The sequence below is a fragment of the Chinchilla lanigera genome, unplaced genomic scaffold, assembly GCF_000276665.1.
Source record: "Chinchilla lanigera isolate Chin_1 unplaced genomic scaffold, ChiLan1.0 scaffold00005, whole genome shotgun sequence".
Classification (NCBI taxonomy): domain Eukaryota; kingdom Metazoa; phylum Chordata; class Mammalia; order Rodentia; family Chinchillidae; genus Chinchilla; species Chinchilla lanigera.
This window is the reverse complement of record NW_004955406.1, coordinates 22,266,209-22,291,119: the sequence shown is the minus strand read 5'-3', so window position 1 is coordinate 22,291,119 and position 24,911 is coordinate 22,266,209. Positions and strand designations below refer to the sequence as shown.

The window sequence follows — 24,911 nt, the reverse complement described above, 5'->3', positions numbered from 1 at the left end:
TTATTCTGAGCATAATAAAAAGACAAGTTAAACAAAAGTATTAGACAAATTTGAACAGAACTAAAAAATAATGCCACAAGGAAACACTTGAAAAATAAACAAGGTCCAAGTAAAACTTACATTAGTACACTTAAGTATTTTCACACCTTCTTTGAATACACATTCACCAAAGAGATGCTACATTTCCTGATTCAAAGCTGGAGGGATACAACTATTAACAAGATAGCCCTTCTGCTCAATTTGTGAAGTGGGGGCAAAAGGAAGAAAAAAGTTGGTCATGCAGAGCAAACATACAATAATGAAGAATCCATGGATTTTTTTTTTTAAAAAAACAGGAAGTTTTGGTTACCTAGGCAAGTATAGTTTGAGTGGAGGGCTGAAGACAAACCTGAGAGCAATGAGGTAAGGTAGTAGAGTCAGCACAGATCACATTTTGAAGGTGATAGAGAAGACAAATGATCAAACATTGCCAGGGAAAGATACACAGGCTAAGGACAGTTTCTTTAAATGTTTACAATGAAACTCCATTCAAGGGGTGGGGATTTAGCTCAGCGGCACAGCACCTGCCTGGCAAGCGCAAGGTCGTGAGTTCAATCCCCGATACCAGGGAAAAAAAACCCAAAAACCAAAAAAAAAAAAAAAGAAACTCCATTCAAGAGAGAAACAAGTTAAGTACAAAAATACTGTTAGATCCACAGCAGAGATCAACTTAATATAAAGGCAACATTTCCACTTTGAGAAGAGGGACAGAGGCCAGACTAGTGGAGGAGGAAGCAGGAGTGAGATCAGTCCCACCAAAAGGCTTCTATTTTTATGTCTGCTATAAAAGCCATCTGCTTAGAGTAGTAAAGCTTCAAGAAATAGTAAAAGTTAAAACAACTACTATAAAGAAGTAGGCAATACTACGGCATATGCCTATAATCCCAGCTACCTGTAGGACTAAGGAAGGAGAATTCTGAGCTTGATCACTGCTCTAGGTCTCACAGTATCTTTTGTATTTAACTTCTTTCTCTTGATTGGAGTTTCTATCAATTCAAAGTTGTTTTCAGAATTACATGTATTTGGGAGACTTCTGGGAAGATGGTGGTATGGTGAGCAGCAGAGAAACAGCCTCTCTGAGATTTGGTATTCAGATGTTGGAATATAGCAATGTGAGGAAGAAAAGGAGGGAAGTGGGTCCCCGTGTCTCAGGATCTGAAGCAAGAACTGAAGTCCACAGGGAGAGTGAAGAGACCTCAATGTAGAAAAAGGAGGTGGCAAGCAGCACTTTGTCCCTGAACCCTGACTCATGTGTGACAGGCAGCTTGAACCTGCAGACACATGATGAATACTGGTGACACCAGAGGCCTCCATGGAGAAGCCACCAGTAGAATGGAGCAGCAGACAGTGGGCTGCAGTGGCTAGTGAGTTATTCAGGTTCAGACGTACCCAGGAGGAGGTGACTAGCCAGTAGCCGTTTAGAGAGGAGTCAACTGAGCTCAGAACTCAGAACAACTGCAGGCTGGCTCCATCTAGCTATTCCCAGTGTCAGGATGAGGCAGAACCCAGTCCAGGCCAGTAGGAGACACATAAATGTCGCAGGCTGAACAAACTGGGTTCCAGCCTCACAGCCAGAAACAAGCCTGAATTTCAGTGGAAGGAAAGGTGCAGGCTTGCTGAGATTAATCAACACAGATCTGGGCTATGTGCCTACTCTGTCTAGCACTGACAGCAAAGACAAGCCTTGAAGTGGACATTTTTTCTTCTTTTTTCCCTTTTGTTTTTTGTCTTGTTTTCTTTTTCCTGATCATTTGTCCTTGTTTTTATGAGTGTGAACATTGTTTCTAGTTTTTTTGTTGTCACTGTTCTGTTGTTTTTGTGTCTTCTTTCTCTATTTTCCTCCAGTCTTCTTCACTAGTTTCCCAAAGTTCATATAATCTTCCTTTGTCCTCCAATCTTGCTTCTAATCTCTTCCTCTTCTATTTCTTTACATGTTTCCCCCCAGTACCTCTAAAATTTTCTCCCCTCAGGATAAAATCGCCATATTGAAGGGATATTTACTGTACACAATTATTTGGTTTGTTTTTTATTTATTATATAACCATAAGTATAACTCATACAGTTACTGGTGGCAAATTAATAGTTGCCACAGTTTGTAATTTTTGATGCTGTGTTTTATGCTATTGTTATTGCTAATTGTACTACTTTAGCCAAAGTGACACAACTGTTCCAGTCAGCTGTTCTTCCTGGTATGCCAAGACTGAGACTGCCTAAGGGTCATAAAAAATATTAACAGGCCAGTGCCAAAGAACCAGGGACTAGGCTAAATAGGCAGTAACTTCTCATCCCCAATAAAATGAAGAGGTAGGATCTTGCAAAAGACTCAAAACCCAAAAGCCAGCTACACCTGGAAGACATCTCTGAGAAACAGTCATTTCCTAAGGGTTCTAAATACTAGTTATAAAATTACCCGCCATAAGCAATTTACAAGCATCAACCCAGGAATTCAACTAAGAAAAAAACAGAAAATGAGAAGACAATCACAATTCAACCCCGGACTTCCAGCTCACCAAAAGCAATGAAGTGGAACAATTCAAAAGCTACTCACCTGGACTTCTGAAACAATAACAGTAGAAGTAGGAAAGTAGATGAACGAGGCTCTAGAAAAATCAAATCAGGGATAATTTCTCAGATAACTAAACAGATGGTAAGCATAATGAAAGAAATGGTCAGTAACTGTACAGCAGATACAGCTTTTAAAAAAATAGGAGTAGGGGCTGGGGATTTAGCTCAGCGGCAAAAGCGCCTGCCTGGCAAGCGCAAGGTCGTGAGTTCGGTTCCCGGTACCGGAGAAAAACCAAAAAAAAAAAAAAAAAAAAAAAGAATTATAAAAAAAATAGGAGCTTAGGGAAATGATGGAAAGCATGAACATTCAACACATGAAAGAAAAAGAATCCATGAAACAGATCAAAACAGCTATGTAGGAGATTAAAATTCCACTGAAAATATACATACCATAATCAGTCAATGTGAGGTCAGAATATCAGATACAGAAGACAGGATTGTGGTTAGCAATCATGAAAAGAAAGATTGCTTAAAAAAGCAAAGGACCACAAAAGAAAAAAATCAATCCAACAGCTATTAGATGATGCAAAGAGTAAGAGAAGACTGATTGGAATCAATAAAAAAAGCAGGATAGCACAAATGACATTTAAAAAAAAAAAAAAAAACTGTTCACAGAAGTAATGGCAGAAAACCTCCCAAGCACGGAAAAAGAATTTCACATTCAGGTGAGTAAGGCATACAGAACTCCACTTAGCCAAAACTAAAAAAAAAAAAACAAACTATACCAAAGCATACAACATTCAAGATTCCAAAAATTCAACACAAAAACAAAATATTAAAAGCTGTTAAGAGAAAAGAAACAAATCATCTATTAAGGAAAGCCCATCAGGTTCACAACTGACTTCTCAACACAAACCCTCAACCCAAGGAGCACTTGGTGCAAAGTATTTCAAGCTTGAAAAGAAAACCACCAAAACAGACTAATGTACCCCACAAAACTGTCTTTCAAAATTCATGGAGAAATGAGATACTTCCATGACAAAGAACATCTGAAGAAATTCATTACCACCAAACCAATAATCCAAAGTGTTGTGAAGAATATTCTAGAAAAAGGTCTTGAGGACTACAACTCCATGAACTCCAATAGAATGAATCCACTAAACAAGGCAAGTAATTAAATGGGGAGGCACAACAGGAAAATAATATGACAATGGTAAGTCAATACATAGCAGTTATAGACATCAATATAAATAGTTTCCATTCACCAATCAAAAGAAACAGACTGGCAGAATGGATCAAGAAGCAAGATCCAACAATATACTGCATAGAAGAAACACATTTAATTTAAAAAGAAATTCAGAGACTGAAAGTCAAAGGATAGAAAACAATACTCCATGTGACAGGAACCCAGAAAAAACAGGAGTAGCTATTCTACTTGCAGACAAAGTGGATTTCAAGCCAGTACTGATTAAGAGAGATAAAGGAGGTCAACATATCCTTGAAAAGGGAACATTTCCAAAGGAAGACGTAACAATCCAAAATATAGATCCAAAGAATAGCACACCCAACTGTAATGGCCATGACAAATCAAATAAGCACTAATACAACTATAATGGGGGACCTCGATATGCCACTGTTGCAAATAGATCAATTTGACAAAAAAATCAACAAAGAAATATCAGAACAGGGGGCTGGGGATTTAGCTCAGCAGCACAGTGCCTGCCTGGCAAGTGCAAGGTCATGAGTTGAATTCCTGGTACTGGAAAAAAGCCCCCCAAAAAAGAAATATCAGAACGGAGTCAAACTTCTGAACAAACAGACTGAGTAGATGTCTATAGTGTTCCACCACACAACATCAGAATACACATTCTCAGCTGCACATGGGACATTCTCCAAAACAGATCATGATTAAGTAAATGAAAAATAAATGAAATTATCCCATACATATTATTAGACCATAGTGCAATGAAACAGGAAATCACAAAAACTTCATAAACTTATGGAAATAAAATAACACCCTCCTGAACAATCAATGGGTCACAGATGAAATTAACAAAGAAATTAGACAGTTTCTATAGTTATGCTAATACAACATACCAGAACTTACTGGACACAACAAAAGCAGTCTTATGAAGGAAATTTATAGTGGTAAATTTCCATATCAGAAAAAGAGTGAGCTAAAATAAACAACTGAATGTTGAACCTCAAAGTTCTAAAAAAAGAGCACATCTAGCTCAAAGTTTGTAGAAGGGAAGAAATTACAAAGATCAGGGCAGAAATTAACGCAAGGGAGACTAAGAAAATACAAAGAATCAATGATCAAAGAGTTGGTTCTTGGGCCTGGCAAGCACAAGGTCCCAAGTTTGATTCCCAGTACCAAGGAAAAAACAACAACAAAGAGTTGCTTCTTTGAAAGACTGAATAAAACTGACAAAAGACTCAAATCCATGCAATTAAGAATGAGAAGGATTAAATCACAACAGATCCTGCAGAAATCCAAAAGATCCATACCTACTTCAAGAACCTGATTCTAATAAGGTGAAAAACACAAGACAGATTCCTAGATACAGTGCCAAAGCTGACTCAAGAAGATATAAAAATTCTAAATAAATCAATTATCAGTCAATGAAATTGAAGATGTAATTAAAAACATACCAACAGGGGCTGGGGATTTAGCTCCACAGCACAGCACTGCCGTGAGGTCGTGACTTTGATTCCCGGTACCAGAAAAATACCAAAAAAAAAAAAAAAAACCACCGAAACAAAAAACACATACCAACGAAGAAAAGTTCAAGCCCCTACAGATTCACAAGAATTCTACAAGAAACTTCAAGAAGATTTAATGCCACTACTCTTCAAAACTCTTTAATGAAACCAAAAGGGAAGCAATACTCCCAAATTCATTCCTGGAAGCAAGCTCTACCCTGAAACCAAAACCAGAGAATTATCCAATCAAACAATAGAGCCACGGGCCAATTACCCTAATAAAAAGAGATGCAAAAATCCTCAATAAGATACTGGCAGACAGAATGCAGCAAATCATCAAGAAGATTATATATCATGACCAAGTTGGATTCATCCCAAAGATGCAGGGATGGTTCAACATATGCAAATCACTAAATGTAATACACCATATTAACAGAACCAAGGACTAAAGCCATATGATCTTCTCCATAGATGCAGAAAAACCTTTTGACAAAGTCCAGCACCCACTCATGATAAAAACCCTACAGAAAACAGGAAGAAAAATAACCTCTTTATTAAATGGTGCTGGAAAAACTGGCTTTCTACATGCTGAAGATTAAAACTAGATCCATATCCTTCACCATGCACTAAACTAAAATCTAAATGGACCAAAGATCTAAATATTAAAACAGAAATACTAAATATGATGGAAGATACAATAAGTACAACTCTTATGTAATGGCATAGGTGAGACTTTATGAACAAAACCTGGATCCCACAGGAACTATCATAAAGAATCAACAACGGGGATCTCACCTTATTACAACGCTTTTGCACAGCAAGAGAAATCAACAGATTGAAGACAACTCACACTGTGGGAAAAAATTTTTGCCAGCTGTTCCTCAGACAAAGGACTACTATCTAGAATATATAAAGAACTAAAAAACAAAAACAAAAACAAAAAAATTAGGGGCTGAGGATTTAGCTCAGCGGCAAAGCGCCTGCCTGGCAAGCACAAGGTTGTGAGTTCGGTTCCCGGTACCAGAGAAAAACCAAAAAAAAAAAAAAAAAAAAAAAAGATTCTCCCCCAAACTTAAAGACCCAGCACAAAAATGGGCATCTGAACGAACAGATACTTCTCAGGTGAAGAAGAAGTGGTAAATAAATACATAAAAAAAATGTTTAACATCACTGGTCATTTGAGAGGCACAAATTAAAACAACACAGAGGTTTCATCTCACTTCAAAAAGAATGGCCATTACCAAGAAATCAACTAATAACAAATGTTCATAGGGCTGTGGGAAAAAAGGAACCCTTCTCCACTGTTGGTGGGAGTGTAGAATGGTGTGACCACTATGGAAATTAGTGTGGAGATTCCTCAAAAACCTGAAGTAGAGGTTCCACTTGACTCAGCCATTCCACTTCTTGGTATCTTCCCAGAATTAAAAACATCATACCACAGTGATATATGTACACCCATGTTTATAGTGGCATAGTCTGTAATATCTAAATCTTGGAAACAGTCATAAGGCCCATCAACTAGTGAATGGATAAAGAAGATGTGGTTTTTTTATACAATGGAGTACTACTCTGCCACAAAGGATGAACTTCAGACATTTCTAACAAAATGGATGCACCTTGAGACCATACTCTTAAATGAAATAAATAAGACACACACTTAAATACCACATTTTTTGGTATCAGAAACTAAAAGTGTAAATAAAGACCAAAATGTACAAGAGATATTGGGAAATGGGAAGAAAATGCTCCAATGAGGAGAACAAGGGAGGGAGAAAGGATGGGACAAGAAAAAAAAAATGGACAGAAAGAAACTTTTGTATAAAAAGGACGGGAAGAGGGGGAAAGGAATGGGGAAAAAAAGAAGCAAAATATATCATGTCCAGGTACAAATTCCCTATGATGAATGTTGTCATTGTGTATATCTAAAATGTATCAATAAAAAAACTTACACTTCACTAAGCTTTCCTCTCCCATACAATTTAGTAATACTCCAAATAAATCATTTTTACCCAAGACGAAGTTATATATAAATGCAGGGGAAGGAAACCTAAAACTGTGCATCTCAAAGGAAGTACTCTACACACTGCCTAGTCTAGTAGGAATGTGCAAAACAAACATCAACCATTCAAATATGAATTGCTCCCTTAACTAATGACCGGGTTTCTTGAAAAGAGAACCTTGGATTCCCAAAGGGAAGGTAGAGTGATATGGGGAGTGGTTAGAATCTCTTTAGTTTACATGGTATAACTTAAATGACCCTTGTCTGATCATAATGTTTTTACATCAACCAATTTGTCCATCATTCCTAATATCAAACTTGAGTTCCTCAAATACACTGCCCCAAGGTATTACTCTTTTTCTTCTGCCTGCTATATACTTTCCTTGTTTTCTTCACATGCCCATTCCCACTCATCCTTTAAAAGTGATCTAGGGCCTATTTTTCAAGCACTGGGGAGGATGAGGCATGAGGATCACCTGTGCCGAGAAGACCAGCTTGGGCAATATATCAAGACCATGTCTCAAAAACAGCTGAACAACAAAAAACTGAGCTCATATGTTCGAGTCTAGAAGCTTTCCCCATACCCCTCAGCTAGGAAAGATTCTATTTCCCTCAGTATACTTAGAACATTCCTTGAAAATGTAAAACACAGCATTTACATTACATTGAAACATCTACACAGTATCTATGCTCCTCCACCCCTCGGAAGACCACCCTTCGACCCCTCGTAAGGAACAAGAAATCGGCCCATTTGTTTTTATATCCTCAGAGCCTACCACTGGCATACAGTACTGTTTTACTCATTCCATACAAAATACCCAACACCTTCAATTTAAAGGAGGAAAGGTTTACTTTGGTTCACTGTTTAGTTCTCTGGGCAGAAACAGCCCAGTAGAAGGGCCTGGCAGAGGAAAGTAGCTTGATCACATCAGCCAGGAAATGGGAGGGAAGGGGAGCAGCAGTGGCAACAAGTATACTTTTCCAGGTCAGGGTCCCAGTGACCACCTCCAACCAGGCCCCACCTAAAGTGTCCCAATGATTCAATCACCTTCCAAACAAATGAGACTTCTGGGGGACATATTAGATCTAAACTACAGCAAGTAAGTATTCTGTAAATAGTTTGCAGAAAATTAAGAAAAACATGAAAATTTTACTTATCATCTATTATGTACTCTATGCCTTTAAAAATGCGAATACATGGTCTCTATTACAGTCTACCTGCAGAGAAAAAAAATACACAAAAAGAGATCACTACAAAAATCAAGAAATAGCTGAGTAATTTGAAGACAACAATATGTAATATAACAACCATTAGTGAATTCCTACCATCTTGTTTAATGAAACTCTGTATCATTTCTAATTTTTTTATTATTTGTTATTCTCTTTAACTGTTTGATCTATCTTGCATTGTTACATCTGGTAATCTAAGCAACTTCGTTGAAGATAACAATATGTAATATAACAACAATTGTTAATTCCTATTATTTGTTTTGAAATCCTCTATCATTTTTATTATTTTTGTGTTGTTTTGTTTTTGTCCTCATTGTTCTCATTTTGTTACTTTTTTTCTATTTAAAATTTAAAAAAAAAAAAATCAAGAAATAATTCTTCATGTTCAAAGAATGCAGAAATCACCACAGTAGGCAAGGGAATCATCATAAAAAAGGCAATGCTTATTAAGCTAAACTAGGAAGGGTGACAATTCCTACAGGAGAAATGGGGGTGGGGATTTAACAGGAATAGATAGATATGTCATGTTTAGAAGACAATTAGCAAACTATTCTTACTAAGGCTTGATTCCTACCAAAGTGTAAGGAGATACCACTTGGCAGAAGCAGATAAGGGTCATTTTATGGAAGGTAACAATGTCAGATTAAGGGGTTTGAGGAAAGGAAAGCCATAAACACATACTTTTTCAGGATTATTACTATGCAGGAGATTAACTTGCAGTGGGACAGGTGTTGGAAGTCTGAAAAAGAACCAGAATTTAGCCTGAAAGAGAAACAAGAATTGTTAAACACATCTAAGCCTTTGCTATTTTAACAGTAATTCCATGAGAAATTATATTTTACATTTAAAGAAATCAAGACCCGGGGCTGGGGATTTAGCTCAGCGGCAAAAGCGCCTGCCTGGCAAGCTCAAGGTCGTGAGTTCGGTTCCGGTACCAGAGAAAAACCAAAAAAAAAAAAAAAAAAAAAAACAAAAAAAAGAAATCAAGACCCATAGGATGCTAAATTTTTGGTCCAAAAACTGAGGGAGTAATGGGCAGTGTTTAAACCCCGAAGTCAATGCTTTCCTCTCAATACTTGTAAGAACTACAGGCAAAGTTCCAGATGGAAGAGTATTTCAACAGTTTGGCAATAAAGTTGACAGCACTGGTGAGAAAAAAGAGAACAGGAAAGCAATATCTCCAAAATGGTGCAGCAAAGATTTTAAACTGGGGAGGGGACAGTAAGGCTGGAAACACCTTTTCAATGAGGAAAATAAGAAAACATGGGGAAGAGAATGGGGAGAAGAGGGAAGATAAAAGAGTTTACTTTTAAGAGCGTTGAGTTTAAATGATAGTAAGACTTCTAAAATGAGAAATGCCCAGAAGGCTGTGGTTCAAAATGATCAGATCAGTCAGTGCGAGGCTAATTTTCAGGTGCTATACACAGTATTTAGTATGTTCCAGAACCATCCTAAGCACTTCACACATTAACTCACTTGATTTTTATACCTGTGAGATAGGTACTGTCCTTATTCTTACCATATGGATGGGGAAAATGAAGTACAGAAAGTCGAAGTCACTTGCCACAAACACACAGGTAGTAAGTGGTAGGACTATGATTTACATCCAGGCGGTTCCACCCCAGAGACTATGCTCTTGAGGCATTATAGTCAACTGCACTTTATGTAATATTTTAGGTTTATGACTGTTTTATTAAATAGTTTGTAACTCTCTGAATGGCAGAGATGGTATCTTAGATCATTTTGTCTACTGGGACCTAGCACAATGATTTATCCTAAGTAGTTACTTGACAGATCTTAAATGATGATGCAGTGACAGCAAAAATTCTGTGAACAGATGTGTTATCGGACGAAAAGAAATGCTGAGAGAACAGGAATGGGGCCTGCCTTTCTTTTTGGAGCTAATAGAGTGAGGTAGGCCAGGAAAACTAAGTAGGCCAGGTAATCAGGATCTGTTGCTTTTAGCAACACAGCTCAAGAATTTCCCATAGGGCCTCTGCATATATATACTTAGCATGAACCACACAATAATTGAGTATTTGTGAGCTTAGTTAACTACTTGTGGGCACATTTTCCTTTTATCCCCAGGGACCTGGGATATACTTTGGCCCAATATGAATGCTTTAAGATAAATGGATGTGAAAGAAGGACCAACAGACAGAAAGGAAAACAAAAGTGAATATGAGAGAGAAAAATAATCAGTAGATTAATTTGACCATTATGAGGTCTTTGGCAACTTTGGAAGTATCAATTTCTATAAAGTACTAAGGAAAAACAACTGGATCACAACAAAAGGAAAAATATGTTATAGGGCAAAGTTGAAATGCTCAAGAAAAAAAACGCAAGGATGATAGAATTTAAGGGTAAAATCAGAATGGGAGAGAGCTTCTATGGAAAATGGAGACTGGTCCACAGAAGGTAAGACCAGTAGTAAAGGGAATAATTTAAAAGACTGAAAGAGCAACACAACTGAAACAGGTCCTAGAAGAATGGCACACAGCCCACAGCACAGGTAAAGGAAAGGATTCTGTGGAAACCTACCAGACCAAACCACTTTTCTTTTTTGAGGCCTTTAACAACCATCAAATCTTCACAACTACAACCTCTATATCTCCACTTCTCTATCCATAAGTCTACCTTATCTAAGAAAAACTTTCAGTGCTGTAGCCACAATACTCATGTCATGCATTAAACGAGTGAATGACATTTTTAAAAAGTTATTTGTAATAGAAGAGTTGATAGATATTTCCTCTTGTCTGAAATGTCGATTGGACTTTTAAAACTCCCATATGTCTTTCAATACCCAGATCAAATCTCACCTCTTCAATAATGTCCTCCTCACCTCACCTCTACCTTGCTGGAATAAATAAATGTCTTCCCTATGAGTGTATCTTTGTTTCTCTAGCACAGCACTTACCAGACTACCAGCTATTAGAGGTATGTAAATGTCTTTCTTCAGTATTTTTTCAATTTGTCAGAGGCAAAGCCCCTGGAATTGTGCTCTACCCACAATAAGTATTCAATAATTTAAATTCAATAAAATAAAACCCAGGATTTAAAAAATGAAGTATAGACACAGTAACTACTCCACTATTACTTAAGAGAAATCTGGTAAGAAAAGCTGAAAAAGTAATCTGTTGCTTGGAGGAGGAAACAAGAAAATGAACTTATATATACTGTATAATTCACACTCCCCCCCCCCCATACCAGGAACCGAACTCACAACCTTGCACTTGCCAGGCAGGTGCTGTGCCGCTGAGCTAAATCCCCAGCCCCTATACTGTATATTATAGTTTAGTTCTAGAATGTCTCCCAAAGGTCCATGTGTTAAGGGGTTGGGACTTAGTGGTACTATTCAGAGGTTGTGAAATCTTTAAGAATGGGGCCTCCTGGGAGCTCTTTCATGGGATCAAGCCCTTAAGGAGACTGCAGGACACAGGTCTTTTGTTCTCTCTGTTTCCCAGCTCCACAAGGCCAGCAACTCATTCTGCTCCATGTGGTACTGCCTCACCACAGGCCCAAATCAACAGGCCAACTGACCATGAACTGAAACCTCTAAAACTATAAAGCCAAAACAAACCTTCTGTCTTTATAAGTGGATTACCTCAGATATGTTACAGTAATGGAAAGCTGACCACATGCATATATGATATAGTTTTCCTATACATAGTTTCTAAATTAGTGTTTCTCAGTTGAGGATAATTTTACAACTCTAGGGAACACCTGGCAGTGTGTGGACATTTTCTTATTGTTGTTGTCACAGATGGGGGAGAATGCTATTGGCATCTAATGGGCACAGATCAGGGATGCTGCTAACACCCTACAATGCACAGGTGAGCACCTGTCCCCATCGAAGAATTATCTGGCCCAAAATGTCAGGAAGGTGCCAAGGTTGAGAAACCCTGTTCTAAATAAAGCAGAGAAGAAAAAATCCAAAGTTGTGACAATATGTAGACTCTTTAAAAGTCTTCTTAAATAATTAGTACAGTCATCTCTTCTTACTAAAATTGGTCTAAGGGAAAATGAAAACAACTTTTTAAAGCAGTTCCAATTACATGCTAACAAGAAGGGAGTTGGTTACAAGTTCTCACTTACCATGTGACAAGTCTGCCAAAACTCACTGTATTTTCCTGTAACTGGTGATTAGCCCTTCTTAGTTACAATCTTCCCGACCTCTGATAAGTCTGTTCATATCAATATGGTGAGTAATTTCAAATATAGATTGACCGTGAAACTTAAATGGCAATATGGAGAACTATCCGCCAGCATACCTGCATACAGATGAACAAGCCACTATGTGGGAGACATCTGTTTAATAATTTATTCTTTGAACAAGATAATTGGTTAAACTAAGCCTTCTAAACTTTCAGGCACTCCATTCATGCCACTAACAACAAAAACCTGAAAGTCTAGCTAGGCTTAGAGGTGTAGTTGAAGACTACAAACAGTTTTACTCCACTATAAAATGAACTAGCCCTTTGAAAGTCTGCACCCCTCTCCACCCTAACACTGCCTCATGATAAACTTGCTATACTGGTGGCTCCAGATCTTACTATAATAATAAATCCATTAAAAACAACAACAAACACCTCAGCAGTTGCTATCAGAGATAACAGAGCTGTTTTTTAGCAAAGAAGTGAAACACAAGCTACAACAGGAAGTATGCACTTTGAATCCAACTGAAACCACAAAGGAAGCAGAAATTAACTACTAAAATAATTTAGCCAGTCAATATCCAAGTAGGTAATGCACTATTATAATCATTATAACAAAGACATAAGCCTCAAGAGACAGTAATTTATTTCAAATAATTTTACCATATATGGTATATCAGCCATGTTTGACAGATTTTCTAGAACCAAAGCTACTCTGCATTCTATAAAGGAAATGCACAATGGGGAAAGGGGGATGGAGCAAGGGAAAAAGATGACTTTGTGGATCACATGGATTAAAAGTAGGGTGTGATACAGGACTTTTCCAAGGTTCAGAAGACAGTGAGTATCAGGCCAGGCATCATTTAACTTTTTTAGAACCTATATCTAACCCTGTTTAGTTATATATTCTTCCCAAGGCTTTCACTATCCTCAGTGTTCCCCTCCTCAGGCTATTAACAAGGCTTTGTTTATTTGTTTGTTTGTTTGTTTTCCGGTACTGGGAATCCACCTTGCGCTTGCCAGGCAGGCACTGTTAAATCCCCAGCTCTAACAAGGCTCTGTAACAAGGTTTTGTCTGCTACTTTATCCAGCCTCACCCTAAAATTTACAGTGACACATTTTATCCTAAAATACAGTATACTGGATATTTTCATTCTTATTTGACAACCATTTTTCTACAGTCTCCGAAAACTCTGTGGCTGTTACATTATTTCTACCTCTAGTAACAAAGTTTCTGACAAAGAAGTACATCACTGGAAAGGTGCCTCTTCATCACAGACTTATCAGAGAAAACAATCCCAACAATTTCTGAATCTTTCCTGTGAAGGTACCTAACACCAAAGAAATTAAAAACAAAAAAGAACAGTGAAGGAAAGAAAGAAAGAGAACTGGGGAAAGTGTAGATAGGAACACTGCCTCCCACAACGGCAGCAGATGTTGGTGAGTGGCACCTGTGCCACCTTTCACAACAGGGTTTCACTTGTTTGAATGGTATTCCCTATGGCTATGATTATTCTACTTTCTCATCTTGGGAAACAACTTTGATGACATCTCTGTCTGGAACCCCTGCTTTTGCCTCTTTGATATGTTAATTTCCTTATTTCTGTGACATTCCCTTCTAACAACAAAAGCTCATTCTCTTTTCTTCTTCAGAACATCATCTCTTTCTGATAGAGGTTTTCTTCCTTTTACCTCTGCTCTTTTCTACAACTTGACACTAATTCTGTCCTTTGAATTTCCACTCTTTCTTAGTCTCACTGAGGCTTCTTACTTCACATCCTCATTTCTCATGCTCCTGAAACTGCCATCTTGCTCCCTGGTTTGCCACCACTTCACAGTCAATGCCAGCCACCCTTGCTCATTTATTTTAAGAAATTAAAACTCAGCTAAGAGAAAACTAAGTTTCATCTACACAACCTACATGGGGGAAGACTTACAGCTATGCCCAGCCATGGCCCTCCAAACTGAAAAAGGTAGGCCACAGAACTCAAGTCAAGGACACAAGTAACTGCTATACTTCCACAACACTCATCTAGCAAACCCTGCAGCTTTCCTGACTTTTATAAAAACCAAATTCTATTTTATAATGAACATAATGTTTCCTTAAGACATTCTCCAGTCTCCCCAGAGCAGCCTTTTAATGCAGTGATTATCCAGAGGAAAAGAAGGGAAAATGAGGCTGGTGCAAGACTTTTTTTTGACTCTTCCCCAACTCCCCAACCCACCCCTACTTGTACCCCTCGGTTCCAGACTCTTCTCATCCCTAAGACTTGTTTTATTTACTTATAACAGAGGCACAAGACTGAGACAACACTGTCTCCCAGGAACCTTAAGTTAACTCCAGGCCCTCTGTGGCCCCCTTTTTGGTTATTCAATTTCAGCTGGAAATAGGCAAGTTATTTTAAAATTGTGTTCATTCTTCTTCTTTTCGCTCTTAAAAAATCTAAATTCATCCAAGATGCTAGCTACCACTGATTCCATAACCTAAGGATAAATCGTCCTCACCATACTGACTTATGATGTGGAATATATTAACACAGAAGCCCACTGATATTCTATTAAAAGTACTACCACTTTTCCAACCTATCACGTTTTTCTATTCCTACTGCAAAGATCTTATTTCTAGCCCTAAGTATCCACTACTTTATCACACAAATAGTAAATTTCCTGATACACAGCTACAACTGTGGATCATATATTCAGGACCATCTTAAATACGGTCACCTTATCAAATAAACTTTCCCTTTATATCATGTCTCTATAAACAGTACATCCTTATTTTACTTAATTTCACTTCCTAACACTTGTGACTACCTGACAAGCATATGTTCATGCTCCTTGACTATGTCCTTCTACTAGAGAAACTCTTTCCATGTTCACCCTTTTCTTAACCCATGTATCCTCAGCAGAGCCATGTAGCAAATAGCAGCACTAACTTAAAGCTAGAAGCATCTACATTTAAACAATTTATACATGCCAGCTATGAGATCCTCAACAATTTTAACTTCTTCACATAACTTTCTTAGTCTGTTGAAAGAATCACACCTGATACAATTCTATCTGAGCTTTTCCAGCTGTATTACCCTACATTCTTGTCTAACTGAACCCCTCTCCAACTTCCCTATCCACACCTATTCTGTTTCCTTCCAAGTGCAATCTCTCCTTAATCCACTTCTGTCAGAATATTGTTCATTCTTAAAGTTCATTTGAAGTACTATGTTCTCTTTAAAGCTTAACAAATTGTAAGCTCTGTGAGAGGAAGGTGGAGTTCTTCTATTCTTAGTTGGCACAATGACTCCTGTACAGGTGATCAACCAAACAAGTAATGAATCATGAGCATACGAAAGAGCAAAGGATGCCTTTCGTGATTCTTCCCAATTGTAAAATAATTTCATGCCTTTGGACTCATACCACTTGCTATCTTTTATGGTATTTACCATATTGTACTCTATACTGTTATTAATTTACTTGCCTAATAAAAACTAAACAGCAATTTCCTTAAGATTAAGGACTGCCTTGATGGTTTTCATATCCCCTACAGCATCTATCATGAATCTCTGCCATTGTTGTACTTTCCAAGTTTTATCAGATACATTAAGCAATAAAGAAATAATACAGGAGAAAAGTAGGCTTCAATACACAGGTATCACTTCAATTCCAACTTTACCATGGTCATTGAGCGTTTGTGGTATGTTGCACTGAGACGTTCAAGCATAGTTTAAAGATCTCTTCCCAACCTCTCTATGCTCTGTATAACAAAACTACTGATACTTTTGAAAGTACAACAGCCACGGTGTGTATCACGTAACTACATCCCTTTTCTTACGGTAGAGATCCACTCACATCAATACTCTCACTTCACTAAACGTGACCTTTCTGCTCAGTTTAGACTTCTGTTCTATCCAATTCCCTCCTCTGCATGGTATGAAACCACCTTCAAAAAAACATCTTCCCATAAGGCTTGCCTTTCTTAGCTCTGCTTCTGAAGGATGAAAAGAAACAGCTTTAAATCTTCTCGTTCTTCTTTTCTACGAAGCAATTCCCCAATTAATCTCAAGCTTCAACAGCCTTTTCTCTGCCACCAAGATTTTTGATACTCTCCAGCTCTACCTCCACGCTCTTATTCAGGCTTCATGGAACCTTTCTAGCTGCACAATAGCTGGTGTCTTTCCATTCAATATGTTCTGTCAGGTACCAAGTCCCAAAGTATCTGGATCTTCTTTCTGAAATGTGCACCAATCGCTGTCCTCCCCCCACCCCAGACACACGTCTCATAGGCACACACACTGTACCCATGCGTCAGTCTACCTCCGACATCCAAGTTCCTTACACCACTCCTAATGAACACGATTTTAAGAATGGTATCTCCCAACCACTGTTTTTAGCCCAGTTTTTTTCCTCGAGAACACAACCTTGTTCATAGTACCTCCCTCTTTCCTCACTTCCCCATCCATTCCCTTCTTCATGCTTCCCCCACTCTGCCAACTAACCACAGAGGACATTATTTCTCAGTACTCCCAACCTGCGAATGAAGAACAAGCTCCCGCTTCCAGCGGTCTACTCACCTCCGGTCTGCCCTCAGGGGCCCCCCACCAGGTGTGCCGACTTCCACACAGTCCTCTCCCTCATCGTTCCAGCCAATGCCACCCCACACCACGTTTCCCCCGCCGCCGATCAGACTCCTCCACACCCACCTCCACTCTGGGTGGCCGCCGCCTCCCCGGGCGCCTCTTCCCACCTCTCGCAGGGCAGCCGGAGAGTGCCGGCGCGCACACTCGCATTCTCACGCTTCCCAACCTCCGGGCTCGCAGCGGGACCTGCCGGCTGCCGGGGAGCTCAGCCGAGCCGGCGGGTGCTAGGCACCCATGCAGGCGAGTGCGTGACCACCCTGCCCCGCCGATCCCCTCGCAGCCCCTCTGCCTTCCTGCCCACGAAGGAGAGGACACAGCAACTCCCCCACCGCTCCGGACACAGCACCTCTAGGTCTGTGCTCCAAGCCCCAGCCCTTCGCCCGTTTCCTCCATGCCCTAGGCCGGCCTCAGCACTCACCGGAGGTACTGCGCGCTCTGCAGGCTCATCCTCCGCCGCCGCGTCTTCCCGCGAAGCCTCCGTGGGTCTCTTAGGCTCCTCGGAGCGGCCCCGCGGCACCGCGGGTGCTGGCGGCCGCCGCCATCTTCCTCTCCTCCGGCTCCTCCTCGCTCGGCGGGGGGGGGGGGGGGGAGGTGAGTGAGGCGAGGGGGAGGGAGCGAGGAAAGCTGCTCTAGCTGCTGCTGGCTCTCAGGGCGCAGGGACACTCCGACCCGGGATCGGGGAGGAGGGAGAAGGGAGGGGCGGTGGAAAGGGGAGGGAGAATCAGAGGAAGTGGGAGAGGTCCTTCTCGCGAGATCTCAAGAGCGCCGGTCCCTCAGGGTGATTTCCGTGTCTTGGAATAGGTCCCTCTTCGAATCAACTGGGCGTGTGGCGCGTTGGCGGCTGCTGAGAGCCCTTGTGGTGGCGCTTGGCGGCCTCCTTCCGATCCACCCCTCTCCTCCCGTGTGAGGGGATAACCCCAGCCTCACCAGGAACATCGAGCCCAAATCAACTGGGAGTTACACTTAAAGCCTTCCCCCGTCTTTACCCTCCCACCCGCTTTTTCTCTTCCGCCTTCCACTTCCCCACTCTTCCCCACCGGAAACACCGCCCCTTCCTTCTATAGTTCCACCCGCCTGTCCCTCGATTCTAGTCTTCCCTCGCCCACTGAAGAGTGACGCGAAGGCCACGCTCTCGACCGGTGCCCTCCCCATGCACGCTGGGAGACTTTTGGAGGGGATAGGGTGGAGCCCGGGAGGAAGAGAAAGGAAACCAATCGGATTGGATATGTAGCTGCCATGGCAACTGGAGCTGCGGTTGTATTGTCATAGTAACCGATGTGTGGACTGGGTGACCCTCCGCTTGTCTAATGGATTTCCCTGGATTCCCCCTTAGCTTCCCATCCAACTCAGGACCTCCCCTATGTTGGGAATCGTGGTTCTCCCGGGCAGTGAAATCCATTTCTTCCTCCCCCCGCTTCCCGCAGCAAGTTGGGGGAGACCCCGAGGCATTCACCGTGGGCATTTCCACCCGCCCGCGGGCAGGAACCACCTCCGTAGTTTCCGTTCAGAGCCAGGTGTGGAGAGGGCCGGGCTTAGAAGAAGATGCAGGGCTGAAGGCTGGCTGGAGGTGGGCTGGAGCGGGGAGGGCGCGGGCGAGGCGCGGGCCGGGCTTCGAGGCTGGGTGAGGGGTTTCCCCACAACTGCCTCGGGCTCTGGGAGGCGGGATCCCAACAGGACGGGGTCCCTGAGGGAGGAGAGCGGCGCACGACAGCTGATAGCCCTCCCGCCAAGGACATCCAATTTTCCCTGGCGAGTCGACCCCATCCCGAAATCCCCCCACTGCACCCCCCACACACACACCCTCCGCGACTGAGCTTCCGGGAGCCTGCCCGGATAGGTGAGGCTGGAGACACCTCCTAGATGGCTCACAAGTGGTTTTCAAGCACTCAGAATCCGGGACGATAGGAGGGGCTTGCAGAGACACCCCACCTCACCCCACCCCAGTGGAGACCGTGCTTATTAGAGGCAGATCTCCAAATACTTCCCTCCACAACCTTCTTTCTCTCTGATGAAGCTGCAGTGTTTCAGAACTTGTCACCATTTTTGGAGTCAAGGAGAAAAACACTGAATAAAATAATATCAAGGAGAACCCACACATGTTGAGACGAAAGTCCGGTGAAGGGCTAGGAAAAGAATTTTCCATTCTTAATAGAAAAATATTTTTGAATGTCTGTTATGTGCATTTTGTGTCAGGTTTGGGAGTGAAACGCAGGAGTAAAGAACGGGATCGATGACAGGGTATATGAAAAATTGCTGGAGGAGTCACTTTAGTGGCTTGAAGGAATTATTTGACGTTCTACGAGTTTGATGTTAGGGTGAGTAAAGGCATAATAAGATCCTTCAGGAATTCAGCCCTCAGTGATAACTAAAAAAAAAATTCTCGATTAGTCTATTTTGGTCTGGGCACCTGATTCCTGCTGTCTTTCCATGTTAACTGAAGAAGTGCTTTGAAGATTCTTTTCAGAGACCGCACCTATTAAGAGTGGACCTGTGTTTATTTGGAGCATTATGTACGATCTGCTCTGAAATAAATGCCAAGGACAGGTGATTATTAACGAAATAGAAAGTAAGCTGTCCCATCCTGCTGCAAGCTAGCACCTAGTATGATGCGCTATGACGCGCGGTGATTGCGGCAGTACTGTGCCCCCAGTCGCCCCGCCTGGCAACGAGGGACGCGCCGCCCCCTCACAGGAAAGAGAGCCACCTAGTGATTGTTCTCATCTCTGCTGTATCATCTTGCTTTTTCTTCAACTCTGAAAGCCCAAGGAGAGAGATTGCTGCTATACATTACCCTCAAAAACCCTACATTTCTTTTCCTAAATTTATTGTATTTTAAAAAGATATTACCCATTATTTTATGTTGTAGAAAATAATTATTGCGTTACTAGTGATCATAGTGACCTTTTATACTGGGGCACGTATTTTTCGTAAACACTATATGAGCAAGTCTCATACACTACTGATTCTATGAAAATATTACCGTTTTCTCATGTTGTAAAAAGGGATAGGAAAGGTGAATCCGTTAATTATGGTTTATTTAATAAATACTGACTGAATGCTTACTATGTTTCAGGTACTATCCAAGATACCATGGATACCATAGTGACAGACTGAGACCCTGTCTTGGAAGAACTCTCCTTCCGTAGAGACAATAGAGTAGGAGAAATTATTAGGATGCAAAATGATGAGGCAGTAAATGAGGTATGAACAACCAGAAGAACACAGATGGGGTCATAAATAATAAACTTTTTATTTTATAGCAGTCTTCCTAAATAGTTTATGATTCTTTAATAGCTTCACAGTATCCCTACCAACTAGATAGAACAATGATAACATTTTTATCTTACAGACTAAAAAATCATTAATATTGATCTTATAAATAATTTGCAGAAAACAATAGGAGTCAGGAAAATTATTGCCTGGAATTTACATATTATTAATGCAAAATATCCTGTCGAACCTCCTTCCGCTGTTCCAATCATCAGGCTTCATCATCATCCACAATAAACTGAAAAATCAACAAACTTGTGGGATACAAACATCTTTCTGTAGTAGATTTTACTAAGTTTTACTCCTGCAGATATAAGTTGCATCTAAACTAAAAAGAATCTGCCTCATTTGCATGAATCCAAACTTATTTGGAGTTTTTTGGTTTGCCTTTTTGACTTAAGTGATTTCATGGTCAGTTCATAAGCTAACAAACCCATGTGTTCATCCTACCTCTCCCATCTCAGTATAACAGTATCAACTGGCTGATGATATCGCTTATTACAAGGTCCTGTGAACTTTAATAGTAATGTATATGACTTCATGAGTGCCTGATGCTCAATACTGGCACCTGATAAATGTTCATTATCTTTCTGCCCCATTCCTCTTTTATAGCTAATTAAAATAGGTGTATTTAGAACTACTGCAGCATAAAATTATTTTAAAAATTTATTTAAATTTAAAAAATTTTTTTGAGACAAGGTCTTGCTATGTAGATCAGTCTGGCCTTAAACTCACTATGTAGCTCAAGCTGGCCTTGAACTTGTGGCAATCCTCCTGACTCAGCCTCCCATATGCTGGGATTGCAAGTATGCACCACCACACCTAATTTTAAAATTATTTTAAAAAATACTCTAGTCTTTATCTATAGCACATATAGAGCACACATTCAAGTCTATTGTCAGTCAGTGCTAGAAGATAGATTTTTTATCTGTGACTTTGATTACAGAAAAGAACACAACAGGAAGACATTGTGAGTCCGCTTCTAGAGAGTTCAAACTTTTCAAAAACCCTTTACCATAACCAAACAGACTCATATAACCATATTTCTGCTCAAGAAGATGAAGGTGGCTTTTAAAATTTTATTTTATTTTTTCAGACAAGGTCTTGCTAAGTTGCCCACGCTGGGCTTGAACTTGTGATCTTCTTGCCTTGACTTCCCACGATACTAGAAATGCAAACTTGTTCCATCATGCCTAGCCAAGAACTTGATGAGAAACTACTATTAACATTCCTACCGCATAGGGCAAGAGCCTGGTAACCTGGTAATTAATGCATGGTAAGCCTCCTCTCTTTTTTTAATAATAGATCTCACCTGTTTCATGAAACCTTAACAAGCATGCATTTATTTTAATATTTAGCCTACATATTCTGAATGTTTCCAAATCATGTGCACAATTAGACACTTAATAGATGTGTTTCTATTTTGGTGAAATGATTATCAACTGCATACGCAAATATACAATGTATGTAAAGCTGGCTGGTGTTCTTTAGTGCCACACCCTACACTGTAGAGCTAGGTGATTCAATCTAGTGAGTGATTCATTCTCTTCAAATAGTGAGTCAGATACAAATTGACATTTAAACTCAGGTCTGTGTTGCTCAAGATTTCTTACATCAAGCGTTAGCGCCCTCTCCTAGAGAATTTATCAAGTATTCATTTGTTCCTAGTGGGAGCCAGCCTGAAAAGTGGGAAGCACTGCAGTCCAAGATCCAAGGGAAAAAACTTCCAGCTCTGTGAGCAATAGGATGACAGCTTGGGAATGGTGGAGTGTTCATTCCTCTCCTCTTCGTTCCCTCTCTCTTTTCCATTTTCCTGTATTTGCTAAGGGAAACTTTAGTAAGCCTCAAGAATTTTTCCCAACTTTCAATAAACAACTACTTCTGACAGCCAGACATGATGGCACATGCCTGTAACCCCAGAACCTGGGAAGCTGAGGCAGGAGGATCACCATGAGTTCAAAGCAAGCCTGGGCTACATAGTGAGACCCTGTCTCAAAAAACAAAAACTGAGAACTCACTGTACCTGAACATCTGCTAATTTAATGGATGCAGCTGAAAAAAGGGCTCCTCACAGAGAAGATGGAAGAGTATTAACAAAGAAAATAGAAACTTAAGTTGCTCATATTCTATTGAACTCTGAGGTTCATGCTGTTATTACTGCAAGCACAGGTCTACCAGTCATCCTGTGATCCCAAATCTAAATGTGTGGTATTCTCCAGAGCTGCCACTTTCTTCTTAAAACATCCAACTAAAGGAGCATAATTGTTTAATGTTTTCTATTCTCTCCTAACTTGTATTGAGTAAATAGTATTCGAGGACACAAGGAATGCGATTCGAATATTCTATGTCACAAATCTGTTCTTCAGAATTATGGAAAACTACATCTGCACGCACAGGCACAAACATATACCTCACTTCCTCCTTGCCCTGCCATTGTCACTTAACCATCTCAATTTGCAATTCAAGTTAAAATGTGATTCAAATGAAAAACAAAGAAAGTTAGGATTTAGGTTCAGTACTTCAAAGCATAGGAACAGTATGCACCCAACTACTGTTGCTTTGCTTAACTACCACAGAATATTTTCCCAGAAAACTTTTTTATATCAGAAAGCTGAGCCGGGCATGGTGGCTCACACCTGTAATCCCAGCACTTGGGAGGCTGAGGCAGGAGGATTGTTTCAAGTTCGAGGCCAGCCTGGGCTACAAAGTGAGTTCAAGCCCAGCCAGAACTGCATAGTGAGACCCTGTCTCAAAAAGATAGAAAAAAAAAAAGAAATCTAAAAATTTGTTCCATATTTATAAAAATTCTTAATATCATTGGATTAAGATAAGAGCACATTCTAGAATGAATTAAATAACCAATTAATGTGTACTTATACTCCACATTTTAGCCATAATAGGCTTTTAAGTTTTTTTTCTGGCTGAGTCTCCATTGCTTATTACCTGTAGGATAAAGTTCCTAATCCCTAGGATGACCTGTGTATTTTGGCTTCTGCCTTACTTCTCTAACTTCTCATACCCCATCCAGACCACCATAATAACCTTCAATTAGGGCGTTAAAATGGGCAGTGTTCTTATCTTCTCAGAGCCATTACCCAGATTGCTCCCTCTATCTAGATAGCTTTTCTCTCAGACTACTGTGCTTCAAGCCTAAACTTGAACTTCTTTGGACAAACCTTCTCTGCCACCCCACCTCCCAGTATCAAGCTAGGTAGGACACTATTACATGTTTCTGTAGCACTTTACCCTTCTTCTTCATGACACTGGTCAGTGCTTTGTTCAGTGTACATTCTGTAAAGGTAGATAATGTGCTGATTTTGCTTACTTGTATATTATCATTCCCCTGGCAAAGTGCCTGACCAAAGGGTACTTCATAAATGTTGAATCTGTGAATGAAAGAAAAAATCAATGGAATAAACATGACTTTCAAGTAAATGTCTAAACTTCATGACCACCTTACTGAGGAATATTCTTTAGAAGTAATTCTTAAAAGGGGTTGGGGATTTAGCTCAGTGGCACAGCGCTTGCCTGGCAAGCATGAGGTTGTGAGTTCGATTCCCGGTACCGGAGGAAAAAAAAAAACACCAAAAAACAAAAACAAAAACAACAACAAAAAAGAAGTAATTCTTAAAGCAGTTAGAATTTTCTTGGGCCTTCAACCAATCTGAAGGATTAAATATTTAACAAAGTGAAAGTTTAATTAAATGAAATTACCTAGGCATTGAGTAAAGAATACGTTTATAAGACTAAAGATACCTTAAGCTGGGCATGGTAGCACATGCCTATAAATTCCAGCATTCAAGAAGCTGAAGAAAGAGGATTGCAATTTCAAGGTTAGCCTGGACTACATAGTGAGTTCAAGACCATCCTGGACTACATGGTGAGACTCTGTCTCAAGAAAAAAATGAGGCTGGGGATATAGCTCAGCGGCACAAGCACCTGCTTAGCAAGCGCAAGGTCCCGAGTTCAATTCCAGGTACCAAAACAAAACAAAACAAAAAAACAAAGAAAAATACAAAAAAAAAGAACAAAAAAGATTAAAGATAACTCATCATTATTTCACAGCAAACTCTCAGATTTCAGTGTAGAAAAAAAAATAAGTTCGGCATCTCAATTATTTTTATTTCACTATATTTTCTGATTTGGGATTTGGTAGAGCAGTTATCCCTTTATTACATGGTAGGAGAAAAGAGATAATGCTGGAGCAGAATAGCAAGAGAGAAGAGAGGCCATCAGCTAATCAGAAAACACAATAGAAAAATTAAATTTAAAAATTCAGGAAGAGGGGCTGGGGATTTAGCTCAGCGGCAAAGCACCTGCCTGGCAAGCGCAAGGTCGTGAGTTCGGTTCCCGGTACGGGAGGAAAAAATAAAATAA

General features: G+C 40.2%; 2 protein-coding genes across 12 annotated transcripts in view; one reads left to right on the top strand and one right to left on the bottom strand.

Moving 5' to 3' along the window:
• The window catches only part of Smg7 (SMG7 nonsense mediated mRNA decay factor), a 79,485-nt gene extending 61,663 nt beyond the window's left edge, over window positions 1-17,822 (bottom strand). For 3 of the 5 annotated variants that reach the window (XM_005375022.2, XM_005375028.2, XM_005375026.2), the window contains exon 1: window positions 17,683-17,776. Coding sequence is in view for 1 of the 5 variants with exons in the window: in XM_005375025.2 (XP_005375082.1) it covers window positions 17,683-17,711 (29 nt within the window). In the remaining 4 variants the exon portion in view is untranslated. Of the gene's footprint in view, window positions 1-17,682 lie in introns of all 5 variants that reach the window. The other 2 variants (XM_005375025.2, XM_005375023.2) reach the window with 2 other exon arrangements.
• Window positions 16,452-24,911, top strand: part of Nmnat2 (nicotinamide nucleotide adenylyltransferase 2) — a 197,422-nt gene continuing 188,962 nt past the window's right edge. The window contains exons 1-5 of one of the 7 annotated variants that reach the window (XM_013521523.1): window positions 19,030-19,101; window positions 19,458-19,579; window positions 19,705-19,808; window positions 20,338-20,465; window positions 21,631-21,810. The gene's annotated coding sequence lies outside the window, so the exon portion shown is untranslated. Of the gene's footprint in view, window positions 17,617-17,963; window positions 18,519-18,692; window positions 18,832-19,017; window positions 19,102-19,457; window positions 19,580-19,704; window positions 19,809-20,337; window positions 20,466-21,630; window positions 21,811-24,911 lie in introns of those variants that run through there. The other 6 variants (XM_005375034.2, XM_005375035.2, XM_005375033.2 and 3 more) reach the window with 6 other exon arrangements.